The sequence below is a fragment of the Orycteropus afer genome, unplaced genomic scaffold (assembly GCF_000298275.1).
Source record: "Orycteropus afer afer isolate SDZICR_OR568_19922 unplaced genomic scaffold, OryAfe1.0 scaffold00292, whole genome shotgun sequence".
Classification (NCBI taxonomy): Eukaryota; Metazoa; Chordata; class Mammalia; order Tubulidentata; family Orycteropodidae; genus Orycteropus; species Orycteropus afer.
Genome location: NW_006921879.1, coordinates 1,602,808 through 1,617,557, shown reverse-complemented (window position 1 = coordinate 1,617,557; position 14,750 = coordinate 1,602,808). Strand labels below are relative to the sequence as shown.

The 14,750-nt window shown below is 40.6% G+C and overlaps 1 protein-coding gene and 2 non-coding genes across 3 annotated transcripts in view; all 3 read left to right on the top strand.

The window, feature by feature from the left end:
• Positions 1-13,274, top strand: part of CHD8 (chromodomain helicase DNA binding protein 8) — a 65,412-nt gene extending 52,138 nt beyond the window's left edge. The window contains exons 21-37 of the mRNA XM_007951149.1: positions 1,289-1,485; positions 1,748-1,947; positions 2,052-2,208; positions 2,296-2,385; positions 2,625-2,728; positions 3,857-3,986; positions 5,258-5,333; positions 5,797-5,851; positions 6,031-6,238; positions 6,676-6,884; positions 6,979-7,698; positions 7,917-8,068; positions 8,353-8,655; positions 9,552-9,665; positions 9,858-10,037; positions 10,442-10,558; positions 12,699-13,274. Of these exons, the coding sequence (XP_007949340.1) occupies positions 1,289-1,485; positions 1,748-1,947; positions 2,052-2,208; positions 2,296-2,385; positions 2,625-2,728; positions 3,857-3,986; positions 5,258-5,333; positions 5,797-5,851; positions 6,031-6,238; positions 6,676-6,884; positions 6,979-7,698; positions 7,917-8,068; positions 8,353-8,655; positions 9,552-9,665; positions 9,858-10,037; positions 10,442-10,558; positions 12,699-13,274 (3,588 nt within the window). The remainder of the gene's footprint in view (positions 1-1,288; positions 1,486-1,747; positions 1,948-2,051; positions 2,209-2,295; positions 2,386-2,624; positions 2,729-3,856; positions 3,987-5,257; positions 5,334-5,796; positions 5,852-6,030; positions 6,239-6,675; positions 6,885-6,978; positions 7,699-7,916; positions 8,069-8,352; positions 8,656-9,551; positions 9,666-9,857; positions 10,038-10,441; positions 10,559-12,698) is intronic.
• LOC122151054 lies at positions 4,413-4,525 on the top strand. The gene has a single exon (XR_006163954.1). It is a non-coding gene; the product is annotated as a small nucleolar RNA U6-53/MBII-28 (small nucleolar RNA).
• Positions 9,249-9,360, top strand: LOC122151055. Its single transcript, XR_006163955.1, has one exon. It is a non-coding gene; the product is annotated as a small nucleolar RNA U6-53/MBII-28 (small nucleolar RNA).
• Positions 13,275-14,750: the final 1,476 nt, after the last annotated feature.

Genomic DNA, 14,750 nt, shown 5'->3' with positions numbered 1-14,750 from the left:
CTGGGTTCTCAATTCTATTCCATTGGTCTAGGTGTCTGTCATTATACCAGTACCAGGCAGTTTTGACTACTGTGGCTGTATAGTAGGTTTTGAGATCTGACAGTGTGAGACCTCCTACTTTGTTCTTCTTCTTCAATAGTGCTTTGCTTATCCAAGGTCTCTTTCCTTTCCATATACAGTTAGTGATTGATTTTTCCATAAAAATTAGTGATTGGTTTTTCCATGTCAATAAAGAATGTTGATGGAATCTGGATCAGGATTACATTGAATGTATAGATTGTTTTGGATAGTGTTCCCATTTTCAGTGTTCAGTCTTCCTACCCACGAGCATTCAGCCATTTCTCTATGTCCAGTTCTGTGACATTGATTACATTCTTTGAGTTGTGCATTCATTTTCACTCTCCTTTTCTGAGTTGTTCCTCCCCCATTAAGATAAACTTATTGGCTGGCCCCTAAGGTTCCTAGCCAATCTTTTGAGTTTCTCTTGTTACTTTGATCCTATATATATAGATAGTTCTTACAATGAGTATAATGCTCAGGGCTGACATTTTTTACTAGCTTAGCTAAACTTTTGTTTGGTTTTAAGAAGACTTTAGGAGATATTTTTTCAAATTATCTCAGGGCAATAGTTTCATCTACTCTCCATGGTTCAAGAAAGTCTAGCATCCATTAGAATTTGAAATGCTGTTCTGAATTTTTTCCCTTATTAATCAGAATTCTTCAGCGGAATCTTTGATCTTTGATCAAAATGTTCAGTTATGGTAGTTGGGCACCATCCAATTCTTCTGATCTCAGTGCGTAGGAGGCAGTTGTTCATGAAGGCAATTATCCACATGTTCTATGTCCTCCTCCTATTTCTGACTCTCCTTCCTCTGTTGCTTAGATAACTATAGATCAGTTGTCCTGGTTTGGATGGCTGCTTGCTCAGTTTAGGTTTTAGTGTAAGATGCAAGTTAGTTTTTGAGTCCTAAATAATCTTTTTGGATATCTAAATATATTTAAGGGAGCTCTGGTAGCATAGTGGCTAAGGCACTTGACTGTTAACCAGAAGGCTGGCGGTTCAAACCCACCAGCCACTCCTCAGAAGGAAGATGGGGCGATCTACTTCCGTAGTGATACTGCCTGGGAAACCCAAGGAGGGGTCGCTATGAGTCAGGTCTGACTCGACGGCACATAACAACAACAACAACAACAAATATATTTAAGGCTATTATAATCCATGATTATCTTTAAGTTCTTGCCCTTGAGCATGTCATGAAAAGAGGTACATCTTCTGTTCTCTGTATAGAATAACTTGGTGATTGACACACCTAGAGTACGAAAACAGACTCGTCACTTCAGCACCCTGAAAGATGATGATCTGGTGGAATTTTCTGATTTGGAAAGTGAGGATGATGAGCGGCCTCGCTCCCGCCGACATGACCGTCATCATGCCTATGGGCGCACTGACTGCTTTCGGGTGGAAAAGCATCTTCTGGTATATGGGTAAGAACCTACTTTGCAATCAGAGATGTAGTGCATCTCCCTCCTGATCAACACTCCATGTGCCTTTCAGAGTGGAAGCTATGACCAAAGAGGGGATAGCGTGAAAAACTTTGGCTCTAAAGAGATCTTATGTTGTTACCCTATTTTTCCAAGATCTAGTTATCCTCCACTTTGGGAGGTGTGATTCTGAAAGGCAGGAGGATATCACTGAATTAGAGCCTCCAGAAAAATATTAATAAATTTTACTTTCTTATTTCTCTAGCTGGGGACGTTGGCGAGATATCTTATCTCATGGACGCTTCAAACGACGTATGACGGAGCGAGATGTGGAGACAATTTGCCGAGCTATCCTTGTGTACTGTCTTCTACACTATCGTGGAGATGAAAATATCAAAGGCTTTATTTGGGACTTGATTAGCCCTGCTGAAAATGGCAAGACAAAAGAATTGCAGAATCATTCAGGTAATTATCAACTCATTACTTTTCCTTTTTCTATGGGTTATATAATCCTTTTCAGGTCCAAGAGTTTTTCTCAATCCAAGTTTTTGATGTCTCCCCTTCCCCAGGTCTATCTATCCCTGTGCCTCGTGGACGCAAAGGGAAGAAAGTAAAGTCACAAAGCACTTTTGACATCCATAAGGCAGATTGGATCCGGAAATATAACCCTGACACTCTGTTCCAAGATGAGAGTTATAAGAAGCACTTGAAACATCAGTGTAATAAGTAAGGATGAAGTTGCGCAAAACACTGAAGTATTTTCCACCTCAGACTTTCTACATTGTTATTGAGCCAGCTGTTTCTCCCTTTCAGGGTTCTGTTGCGAGTACGAATGCTGTACTACCTAAGGCAGGAGGTTATTGGAGACCAGGCAGAGAAGGTGTTAGGGGGTGCCATTGCCAGGTAAAGCTATGCTGTAGTTTTCTTTATACCCTACCTTATTCAATGGAAGACTAGTTTGTGTATTTCAACATTTACTATCTTTGGAATATCTGCTAGTTAAAATCTGTTTATCAAGTTTGTATACTAGTTGAAGGAAATAGGGCTTCGGCATGAGCTTTTAAATCAGTGGATAATCTTTCCAAAGATGATTTTTCAATTTCCTGCATTGCTGTACTTACTCTGCTCTCTTCTACTTTTAGTGAAATTGACATATGGTTCCCAGTAGTGGATCAGCTGGAGGTTCCAACAACATGGTGGGACAGTGAGGCTGACAAGTCCTTGCTCATTGGTGTTTTTAAGCATGGTAAGTATCTTGTAGCCTATTCCTTCCCTAATGAAGATTTATATTCACAGATGGAGCATTTACCAAAATGCTGTTGACAAAAAATTCAGTCCTCTGATTGATCTGTGATAAATTTGTATTTGAGGGTGAAGGTAGTTCTTAAATCTCTGGAGCAGAGCAATCAGTTCCTATAAATAGAAAGACCAGATGGATAGTTAAATTCTGAGGTAGAGAACTTCCAGTCTGTTCTCTAATCATTGTTACCAGTCTGTATGTAGTGGGGTCTAAGTTAAGGTTCCACAAATCAGGGGAGGTAATGTATACCCACTCCTCTTAATAATAGTTGCACTTAGTATGTATGGCTTTCCTGTGGCTTGCTGAAATTGCCCTACTTATCTAAATGTCCCATTTGTCTAAAATGTTCAGCTCTCATTCTGACATAGGTGCGAGCAACAGTGTTTGAATGAAACAAAAATAGAATATTAAAAGGGAGACGCTCTCTTTGCACTTTTGCCTAATAACAAATTCCAGGCAGTAAAAGCAGTGAGTACTACATTTCAAGCCCAGTGAATTAGAAGTATCTTTTTTCTTTTATGATACTTAGGACACCTGTTTGTGAAAAGCTTAATGGGATAAGAAAAACTGCTTGAGCATTTTAGTCTTAGATTTACTTGTGAAACAGAGAGGTTTAGAAGAGTCCAAATATACTGGAGTATATGTTATGTTCATTCATTCATTCAGCAGTTATTGAACATTCACCAAGTGCCTGTTTGGCTACAAATCCAAATTTCTTATCCTTTATTTGAAAATTTGTGAGGTGGCCCTAAATTATTTGACTTTTTTAGTTTTCCCATCTATGTAGTAAGAGTGATAATACAAAGATTATTAAATAATTGTGTATAAATCTTTTACTATGGTAAATAGACTCTTAAATTCCTTTCAGTCACTAGTTATAAAACTCTTTGTGACCTTAACTGCTATTAAAATGTTAAATATAGTAATGTACCTGACAGTTATATAACGTTTTAAGTATATTTTGCATCGGGCAAAGTAGCCTACATTATTTCATTCTAGCAACATACAGGTAAGTGTCAACTCTTCTATGAAAAATGAACTTCTTTTCTTCAACTGTGGCCCTTTTTCTTCTAGGTTATGAGAAATACAATACAATGAGGGCAGACCCAGCCTTATGCTTCCTGGAAAAGGCTGGCCGACCAGATGATAAGGCTATTGCAGCAGAACATCGAGTGTTGGACAATTTCTCTGACATAGTAGAAGGGTAATCATTGGTTTTTAGATCCTATGAATACTATTAGTTGTTAGTACTAAAATATAACAAACATGACTTTTGCCTGACAGAACCCATTGGGATTCTTAATGTTGGTTATATATCATGAATGATAAATCCTTAACAAAGAGTGGAACCAACAGAAAATACTCTAAAATCTGGTCTAAACCACATACCATAAGCTCCATCTAAGGGTGGAAGTTACTCTCAAATCTGGTATTTTGTTGTATTCAATATGTTTTCCAGAGCTTTCTGTACAGTCATAGCAGCTGAGGGGATAACTGGTACACTTGAAAGATGATGACCAGGTACCTCTCCCATGCAGCTTATGTGGTAGAGCTTCAGAGAATTTTAGCCTTTGTTTATCTTCTCCCAGTGGTTCCTGCCACATGAAGACATTTACTGTCTGGATACATGCCCTGATGATGAGTTGCCATGCTAATACTGAGTCACCGGGTAGGGCATTGTTGCCCTAGTTTGGGTGCCAGTGAGTTTAACAAAACTTCTCATGTGGAGGAGACCTGAGGGGCATGTGAAATAATTGTCTTATTTTATAAATACCCACTCCTTCGTGATTCAGAGATATCTTTTGATGATCACAACTTCAGTTTGTTTAGTATAGGACCTACTTATATTCCTCAAAGGAAATTGAACCATTTATTCACTGCAAATCACTTACTATGTTACTTTTCTGCTCAGTAGATCAAAATAGTAAAAACAAGCATTTAAGAATGCATGACACACAGGAGCACATAGCTAAGAAGGGCACAGGGAGGAGGATGGTTACTGGGAAGGGAGAGGAGAGTGGTTTAAGGTTGGGGATCGTAATTGGGGAATGAAACCAAATGTACACGAAATGTTGAATGTAAAACAAATTCTGCTCAGTAAATTTGCACCTAAAGCACACACAGCCACACAAAAAGAATGCATGGACCATTCAGATGAAATAAAAAAGTTAAATAGGGAGGGGGGATCAGGACAAAAGGTTAAACCAAAAAAGGAGTTACCAAGAGAAAGGAAGTTTTTCACTTCACTGTCAAGCAATTGAGAGTGGCATTTTGTCACTTTCTTGCTGTTTTTTATTCTGTTGAATGCTGTACCTAACTGACCTAAAGCTTAATACCTGGCCTGGCATTCCTATTATCATGAAATAAAAACTGTTCATTCTGGCTTGTATGTTTCGCCAGGTCTTCATCCTAGGTTTCTCTTAGTAACGTAAGATACATCATTAACAATTTTCTTGCACCTCTGGGTAATTTTAGGGTTGACTTTGATAAGGATTGTGAAGATCCTGAATATAAACCACTCCAGGGACCCCCAAAGGACCAAGATGATGAGGTAAGAAATTCTCATTTGAATAGTTAAGCCTTCTCTCATTGTTTGAATACTGAAATATATTGACCTCTTTATTCATTCATAATCAATTTATAATGCAAAATGGAATAATTACCATTTGAGGATAGAAAATATGAATTCAAAAGATTGTAGTACCAGCCAAAGGAATTCAGGAATGGCTTTTTAAAGAAGGTGGGTCCCAAGCTGGATATTGAAGGATAGTATTTGACTACTAAATTCTTGTGTCCCATTATCTTTGAGCCATTAATAGTAACTGACATTTCAGGATCTACTTCTTGTTCTGCTTTTACCTGGTTGCTTCCACATTTTTGTGAGGCTTCCTTTCATTAGAAATTTTTCTTGCCCCTTGATGCTGTAGAAGGACACTCCAAGAAAGTGATTTGATTGCCAACTTCCCTCCCTTACCCTCCCCTCTCCATCCTTTGGGGTGGATCTCCTTCTCTAGGGTGATCCCTTGATGATGATGGATGAGGAGATCTCAGTGATTGATGGAGATGAAGGTAAAGTTCTAGGTCAACTAGTGCAATTTTGTATGGGGTGGTAGAGTTGGGGAATTATTGACTGAATTCTCTCTTACCCTGTGATTTCTAAGAGCTTGGTCTTTGAGTGGGTTGAAATACCAATATTAACTCTACTACCTTTTCTGTACTTCCTATTCACTTTACTTTGCTTCCTGTAGCCCAGGTGACCCAACAGCCAGGCCACCTATTCTGGCCGCCAGGCTCGGCCCTAACAGCTAGGCTTCGGCGACTGGTAACAGCCTATCAGCGCAGCTATAAAAGAGAACAGATGAAGATAGAGGCTGCGGAACGTGGGGACCGGCGGCGGAGGCGTTGTGAGGCAGCCTTTAAGCTAAAAGAAATTGCACGGCGGGAGAAACAGCAACGGTATAATGTGGCTGGGAATTTGAGTTGAGCTGATAGCTTGTCTTCATCTATAGGCCTGTTAGGAAGGATTTATTTAGAAACCCTTATAGAGAGACCTTTATTTCTGCCTTGCATTGTTACTCTCCAGGACTTAAAACCTGAGTTATGTGCATAACTGTAACTTCCAGGTAGGAGACTAGGTCTCCTGTGTAGTCATTATCAATGAGTTATTTGTCTGTATCATTTTCTTTCTCAGCTTTCTAATTCTTAGATGTTAAAGTACCTCTTACTGCCTCTTTTGCTAACTTCTGGGCTTTTTTTTTTTTTTCCTCTTTTCTCTTTTCTCTACATTCCAATTTTTTTGTCCTTGGGTCATGTGTATTAAAGACACACTAAGAAGTAACCAATTTTCCTGTGGTCTCCTGATCACTGTTGCCATATTCCTCTTTCCTTTATAGATGGACAAGGCGTGAACAAACTGATTTCTATCGAGTTGTGTCTACCTTTGGTGTGGAGTATGACCCTGACACCATGCAATTTAATTGGGATCGCTTCCGCACTTTTGCCCGGCTGGACAAAAAAACAGATGAAAGCCTTACAAAGTACTTCCATGGCTTTGTGGCCATGTGCCGCCAGGTGTGCCGTCTTCCCCCAGCAGCTGGTGATGGTAAGCAAGACTTGGAGATTCTAGGGTAAGTGGGAATGGATGGCTACGGAACCAACTCTTGGTTCATTTCTCCTCCCACCCTTGTCTCTTGTAGAACCCCCGGACCCTAATCTATTCATTGAGCCCATCACTGAAGAGAGGGCCTCACGGACTCTTTACCGTATTGAATTGCTTCGGCGCTTACGGGAACAAGTTTTGTGCCATCCCCTTTTGGAAGATAGGCTGTCATTGTGTCAGCCTCCAGGTCCAGAATTACCCAAATGGTGGGAGCCTATTCGGCACGATGGGGAGCTTCTGCGAGGGGCAGCCCGCCATGGGGTGAGCCAAACAGACTGCAACATCATGCAGGACCCAGACTTCTCTTTTCTGGCTGCCCGTATGAATTATATGCAGAACCATCAGGCAGGAGCACCAGCTCCATCCCTATCACGCTGCTCTACTCCACTGCTACACCAGCAGTATACCTCGCGCACTGCCTCACCACTGCCCCTGCGCCCAGATGCTCTTGTCGAAAAGCCACCTGAGGAGACAGCTGCCCAGGTCCCCAGTCTGGAGAGTCTGACCTTAAAGCTAGAGCATGAGGTGGTGGCCAGGAGCCAACCAACTCCACAAGACTATGAGATGCGAGTAACCTCCTCTGATACTACACCTCTGGTTTCCCGGAGTGTTCCACCAGTCAAACTGGAGGATGAGGATGATTCAGACTCTGAGCTGGACTTGAGCAAGCTGTCACCATCATCCTCTTCTTCCTCATCCTCATCCAGCTCCAGCTCCAGCACTGATGAGAGTGAGGACGAGAAGGAAGCGAAGCTAAGTGAGTGCATGTGACAAGCAGTTGGCCCTCTTACCTGTTTACCACCTCTCTGCTCTTTCCTTTATTTTCTGAATGCATCCTCTAAGAGACTCAGATTTTGATTTGACAGAATATCAAGAGTTACATTATTTTGAGTGCCTTTGTTCATGGCCCATATAATACCATTGCTATTAACTTTATTCTTCCATCTTTGCTCATACATTTTGTGTGATCTCCAGCTGCTGACCGGTCCCACTCCAAGCTCTATGATGAAGAGAGTCTCCTGTCTCTCACTATGTCCCAAGATGGATTCCCAAATGAAGATGGAGAACAAATGACCCCAGAGCTTTTGCTGCTTCAGGAAAGACAAAGAGCCTCTGAGTGGCCCAAGGTAACAGCCTCATTCCTGGACATGTAGAGTCCAGAAATAGAGTATAACATCATATATATAGGGAATAAGGAACAGATGGTTCAGGTTTTCTTTATTAATTGTGTTTAATTATTTTTGTTCATGGAACCCTTCCCAATTGACTTAAGTGATCTGACCGTTTGTATTCTCCTCAAGCTTTCTGCCTTACAATTTTTACCCACATTAGTAGTAACAGCACTTTGTTACAGCATCATATAACTGTTTCTCAGGCCCTAAAACCAGTATTGATTTCTTTTTCCAATTAGGATCGTGTCCTGATAAACCGTATCGACCTCGTCTGCCAGGCTGTACTCTCAGGGAAGTGGCCTTCTAGCCGTCGGACCCAGGAAGTGCTAACAGGAGGAATCTTGGGGCCAGGCAACCACTTGCTAGACAGTCCCTCATTGACTCCAGGAGAGTACGGTGACTCTCCAGTCCCCACACCACGAAGTAGCAGTGCAGCTTCCATGGCAGAAGAGGAAGCATCCGCAGTCAGCACAGCAGCAGCCCAGTTCACCAAACTTCGCCGAGGCATGGATGAGAAGGAGTTTACAGTTCAGATCAAAGATGTAAGAACAGCATTTAGGCATTGGGAAGGGAGGAAGAAGGCTATAATCCTTGCTAACTAGTTTCACTAATAGGGTACTGAATTCATTTGGTCAGCTAACTTTAAAAACTATACCCTACTATACCAATTGCTATTGAGTCAACTCCAATTCATAGAAACCCTACATGTGTCAGAAACCCTCCCTGTGAAGAGGAGGGGAAAAAAAATGTTAGCAGTGAGAGTGACAAAGATCAGTTTAGGAAAAGGCATTAAAGTAAGGGAAGGGTTCTTGACGTGTATCACCTGCGAACTAGGTATTTTTAAAGAAAATTTAATTGACCACAGGATCTTTTGGGTGACACATTTCTAGATCTAAAGCTGGTTTTTAAAAACTAAAATTGAGAAAGCTATTAAAATAATACTTAAGTAAATATGGGCCTTATTACATTGAAAATAAAAGGAGTAATTCCTACTCAAATTATATCAGTGTTGTTTGTTTTATAGATAGAAAAAGAAAATCCCCCTCCCTAATACCCTTGCCTGCTGAACCCTATCAACTGGCCATTAAGTACTTAAACAAGAAAAAAAAGTTATGATAGCAGTATCATGATTTTGCCCCTATGATGAGTTGTCATGATAATACTGAGATACCAAGTGGGGGTTTTACTCTTCATTGGGTCTTATTGAAGTAAATTCTATTTTTTTCTCTTAAATCTACTTGAGGGACACTAGGTTAAGAAATGAAATCTTTCTAAGAAAAAGTACACAAGTTTCATTATATTTCCAGCTTTTAGTCAGATGGCTTTCCTATGCACCATCATTGATCCAAGAGGATGACCCTCAGATCTCCCACAATTTACTCTGTACTTTATAAACATGTGCCATATGATGTCCTGGGTATATGGGGTGTCTTCCTAGGAGGAAGGATTGAAGTTAACATTCCAGAAGCACAAGTTGATGGCTAATGGAGTAATGGGAGATGGACATCCATTGTTTCATAAGAAGAAGGGGAACAGAAAGAAGTTAGTGGAGGTGAGTGGTGGTGAAACTCTTTTAACATGATGATTAGATAAGGTCTTTTTATTGCCAGTAATTGATGAAGGCAGTTGGGATTGAGGGACTAGAAGATATTAGTTATTTTATGGCTACCAGTGGCTCTGCACCCTCTCCCTCCTTGCCCCAAAGAAGAGTATGTGCTCATGGGGGTGGATTCTGGGTTTGCAGCTGGAGGTGGAGTGCATGGAAGAGCCTAATCACCTTGATGTGGACCTGGAGACCCGGATCCCTGTCATCAATAAGGTGGATGGTACTTTGCTGGTGGGTGAGGATGCCCCTCGCCGGGCTGAACTGGAGATGTGGTTACAGGGTCATCCAGAGTTTGCTGTCGATCCCCGATTTCTAGCGGTGAGTGGCAGTTCCATCCAACAGCATTTAAAGTCATTCTCTTGGTATTTTAAGTTGTGTGAAAGGGAGAAAGCATGCCATTATTGCCATTGTTTCTGCATATATAAAATAAGGGCCCCAAGTCTAGCTACCTCACAGAGTTGTCGTGAGGATCAAAATAAAATGTTAAAAGCAATTCTTAAAATTAAAAGCTTTGTAAATGTTTACTATTAAACTATTATATAAACCATCTCTCTTTTTTTTTTTTTTTTTAATTTTTTTTAAAAGATCCACATGATAGCATTTTTCCACTAGGACTCATCCTTTGCGTTAAGCATATATTATCAAACAAAAGACATGAGTAACTTAATTACTTTAGAGGAGATCTTTATACCTCTAGGATAACTGATACTCTTCTTTTGCAGTATATGGAGGATCGCAGAAAACAGAAATGGCAGAGATGTAAAAAAAATAATAAGGCAGAATTGAACTGTTTGGGAATGGAACCAGTACAGAGAGGTAACTCTAGGAATGGAAAAAAGGTGAGAGAGGCTAGAACATTGCTACTCTCTTCCCTCACTAGATGTGATATTACAAGGCTTTCAATATAGATTATGGCTGGAAATTATTTAAGACTATTAATCTTTTCTTCAATGTATGTTTCTGAGAGTGGTTCTCTTTAATTCACAAATAAAGAAACTGGGTATTTTATTGGTATTTTTGCAGCTCCATGGTATCTTCAACTCTAGAAGAACATAAAATTCTCAAAACTAACTTTAATGTATTTACTATAATCATATTAAAATGTAAGAATTAATTGGATGTATTATCTTTAGGGCTTTATTGTGCTCTTCTGTTGATTAAGAGATTTTGAGCAAATCCTTTAACCTCTCAATTTCCACATTCTGAAAAACAAAGCTTTTGGTCTTTCACTATTTTATGATTCTATTTTAGGAATGATTGGGGGCCTAACAAGGAAAACATACGAGGTTGAGAATCACTAATAATATGCCAATAAAAAAGGGGGTAGGGGTGGAGCTTGTTTTAATAATTTATGAAAACAATTTTGGTCATTAAATTATTCCATTATTTTCAAATGTACTTAATTTTTATCATGGTTATAGCCTACTTTGTGGATTAAGTACCCATAGTTACTACTACTTTGTCCCGAAATAAAACTGCAAAGTGTTTTCTAGACTGTGTTCCTTACTTTGTACAATAGTTTTATTTTTGAAATTTATATAAATTATCATTTAAAATGAATTAACCCTTATGTATACTTGATTTATCTAATAATTTACCTAATTATTCTCCATTTAGTCACTTATATAAATTGTAATTTTTTAACAAAACTAAGTTACAGTGAATAGTATCTCTTGCATTTCACAAATTCTGAGGAGAAAATTTGCACGTGCTATTATAGTATTTAATACAAATAAATTCACCTTATTTGTAAGGTGAATTCATGAAGTTTATTTATTTTTATATTGGTGAAAGTAGATTTCACATAGTGTTACCATGGAATAATTTTTTAAATTTTTTCTCTTACTGTCTATGGAACCAAGAGTGTAATAAGCAGAATGATTGATATGAGAAAGGTTGATTGTTAGGAGGCGGGTGCCATTTGTTTTGAAATTAACATCATAGAGCAGTCTATAAAAAAGGCTTTTCCTCAAATATTATCTAATTTTACCTTGATAACACTAAGAAAGGATAATCATAGGAAACTGTAAGATGATTAATACAGAATTCTTCACACAGAATACTTGAGCCTATAGGACTTCAGATGGTAGATTTAAGTCCATACATAGCATATAGAACTATCAAGATGTTTGTTTTTCCAAGTCAAAAATGTATATTCCCATGTCAAGTGTTAGTTTTAAACTGGAACAGAATCCAGAGACACGGTTTCCAATTGTCTTAGTTTAATGCCAATTTATCCAGTGTTGTGCGTAGGCCAATAGCAAAATATAGGCACTAAAAATAATAAAAGTTCCGTCTTCAATGAATTTAACCAGAATTTATAGTCAGAACATCTAGAAGAAGCAATTTAAAATTCAGCAAATATGTAAGTTTTCTATCAATGTGAAAATAAACTTATTTTATATTAAATTTGGTGAGAAGCTAGCCAGAGTTATTTTGGTGTTCTAGAAATCCAAACATCTTAACCGATCCTGCCTTGAGTTTATTCTACTCTCCTGTAATGATGGAGAAATAGTACTGTGAATGTCAGTATAGTTTTGTCACATTTCAGGTGGTAAGGCATTTGAACCTGTCTTCAGTATACACCTAAGTAAAGAATATTTTTATTATGCACATATACTCATGACCCATGCACTGTCTTACCCAAACCCCTTACTAACAAAGGTAAGCATTTGTTGAGATGGTTGGCTAGAGTAAAGGTATAGTTGTGGAAAAAAGCAAAAACTCTTTGTTCACACAAGTGTCAGCATCAAATCCTTGATCTCAGCTTCAGCATCAGAATGCTTAAACCAGCTCAAATTAGCATTTCCTCCTCCCCATTACCACTATCAAGCCTAGTCTGACTATACTTGCTTTGTCCCTCCTAGAGACATTCAGTGAAAAAGTTATTTCCAAGCCAGAACTCTGGACAACATTTTTTTTTTCCCCTTTCTTCCCCCTTCTTTGTTTTTACTTTCTTTCTCTGTTCCCTTCTCCTAGGGTCACCACCCTGAAACTGTGTTCAACCGGGTGTTGCCAGGGCCTATTGCACCAGAGAGCAGCAAGAAGCGGGCCCGTAGGATGCGACCAGACCTTTCTAAGATGATGGCCCTGATGCAGGGTGGAGGCCCTGGCTCCCTATCTCTACATAACACCTTCCAACACAGCAGTAGTGGCCTGCAGTCTGTGTCATCTCTGGGTCACAGCAGTGCTACTTCTGCATCTTTGCCTTTTATGCCATTTGTGATGGGTGGTGCAGCATCATCCCCTCATGTAGACTCCAGCACCATGCTTCATCACCACCACCCCCACCCCCACCCCCCCCCCCACCCCCACCATCACCACCATCACCACCCAGGCCTCAGAGCCACTGGCTACCCTTCTTTACCAGCGACTACCACTTCTGGCACTGCCTTGCGGTTGCCACCACTGCAACCTGAGGAGGACGATGAGGATGAGGATGATGAAGATGATGATTTATCTCAGGGCTATGATAGCTCAGAAAGGGACTTCTCACTCATTGATGATCCTATGATGCCAGCCAACTCAGACTCCAGTGAAGATGCTGATGATTGAAGCCCCAGCGTTGTCCCCATTGCTTGGGTGCTGCTGTGTTTTCATTTACTCTGGCCCTTGGACTATGGAAAAGTGGGAGGGGCAGGGGAGATGTGGGGAGATGCAGGACTCCTGAAGGTGGAAAGGAAAAAAAAAACATACCCAATCACTCCCAAATTTGAGAGGATTGGGTGAGCAGGTGAACTCCTAAAATAATACACCACCGCTTCCTCATTTCTGGGGAAGGAAAGGAGACTAGAGCAACTGGTGCGCTCACCCCTCCCTAGACACCTCCAATAACCACAGACTATGTAGCGCTGGCCCTAGCCTCTGGCAGAGCCTGTTCCTGGCCGAACTGTGGATACAGCTGGAGGGTCAGGAACTATTACCTTCCTTCCCCTTGGCATTAATAAATTTAAGTTAATCCTTTTCCACTCTTCTTCTATATTTGCTCAAACCCAATATAAATACTAATTTTAAGAATCTGTTCATGGTGGGTAATTTAATACCACTTTCCTTAAGCTCGTAATACTGTTCATTCTCAGTTACCTTGGTTAGGGAACACAAGTTATCTGTTAACTCTCTGGGCTATGTATAAATGTAGGTTGTCCAGCTTGCTAAAGGCAAGGGAATGATTTAAGGTAAATTTGAGGCAAAAATGTTGCAGATTCAAATTACCGAGAGACTCCCAAAAAGGAAGAGTTCATCAAAAGCCGTATTTTGTTTGAATTAACTGAAATAATGGTGCTTTTTGGAAAGCTTTAAGAATGATGTTAATTTTCATGAACTGGGGCAAGGGAACTGTCTGGCTGTAAAGTCACTGTCACAACTTGGGGTGGGGAGAAGGGCTCTGAGAACAGATAAAAGTTCGCGGAGCCCCTCGGGCATCTGGTTCCCACGACATTCCTAATACCACTCCAGTGCCTAGATGAAGGTGGGCACTATTTTCCTTTCTATGGTGAAGTCCTTCACATATCTTGTGAAGTAGTTTCTCTGGTAAGCAGGCTCCTTGGTTTGAGCGCCGGCTACCCGCGCGGAGTCCCTGGCCCAGCGTCCTGGCACCGAGTATCTTTCCAACTCCGGAGCAGCAGATGCTTTTGCTTCCTTACTATATCTAGGAGGGGAGCGTACCCGGTTATCCTGTAGTCGTCCTACTGCCTTATCATTCCATATCCCGCTCTTTCCGCTTCCTTTCTCTGACGGATGGGGTGGGGCCATTACGCCCGCGCTCGGCAGCCAAAGTGGGGCGGGGCTGGGACCTCGGCCTCCCGCCTCCTTCGCAAACCCCCGCGGCTGCCTCAGCGGCGAAAAGTGAAGTCTGAGCTAGAAACCGCAGCGGGGCTGAGAGTAAGGGCGGGACATATCGTCACGTGATGACGTCTAATCGTGCGCGGCTTTGGCTAGCTTGACAAAACCCCGCGAAAATCTGGACTTTTTGCGTTGCATATTTTGTTGCTTTCATTAGTCTATTTCCTTCCTTTCCCTCAACCTCTAGAA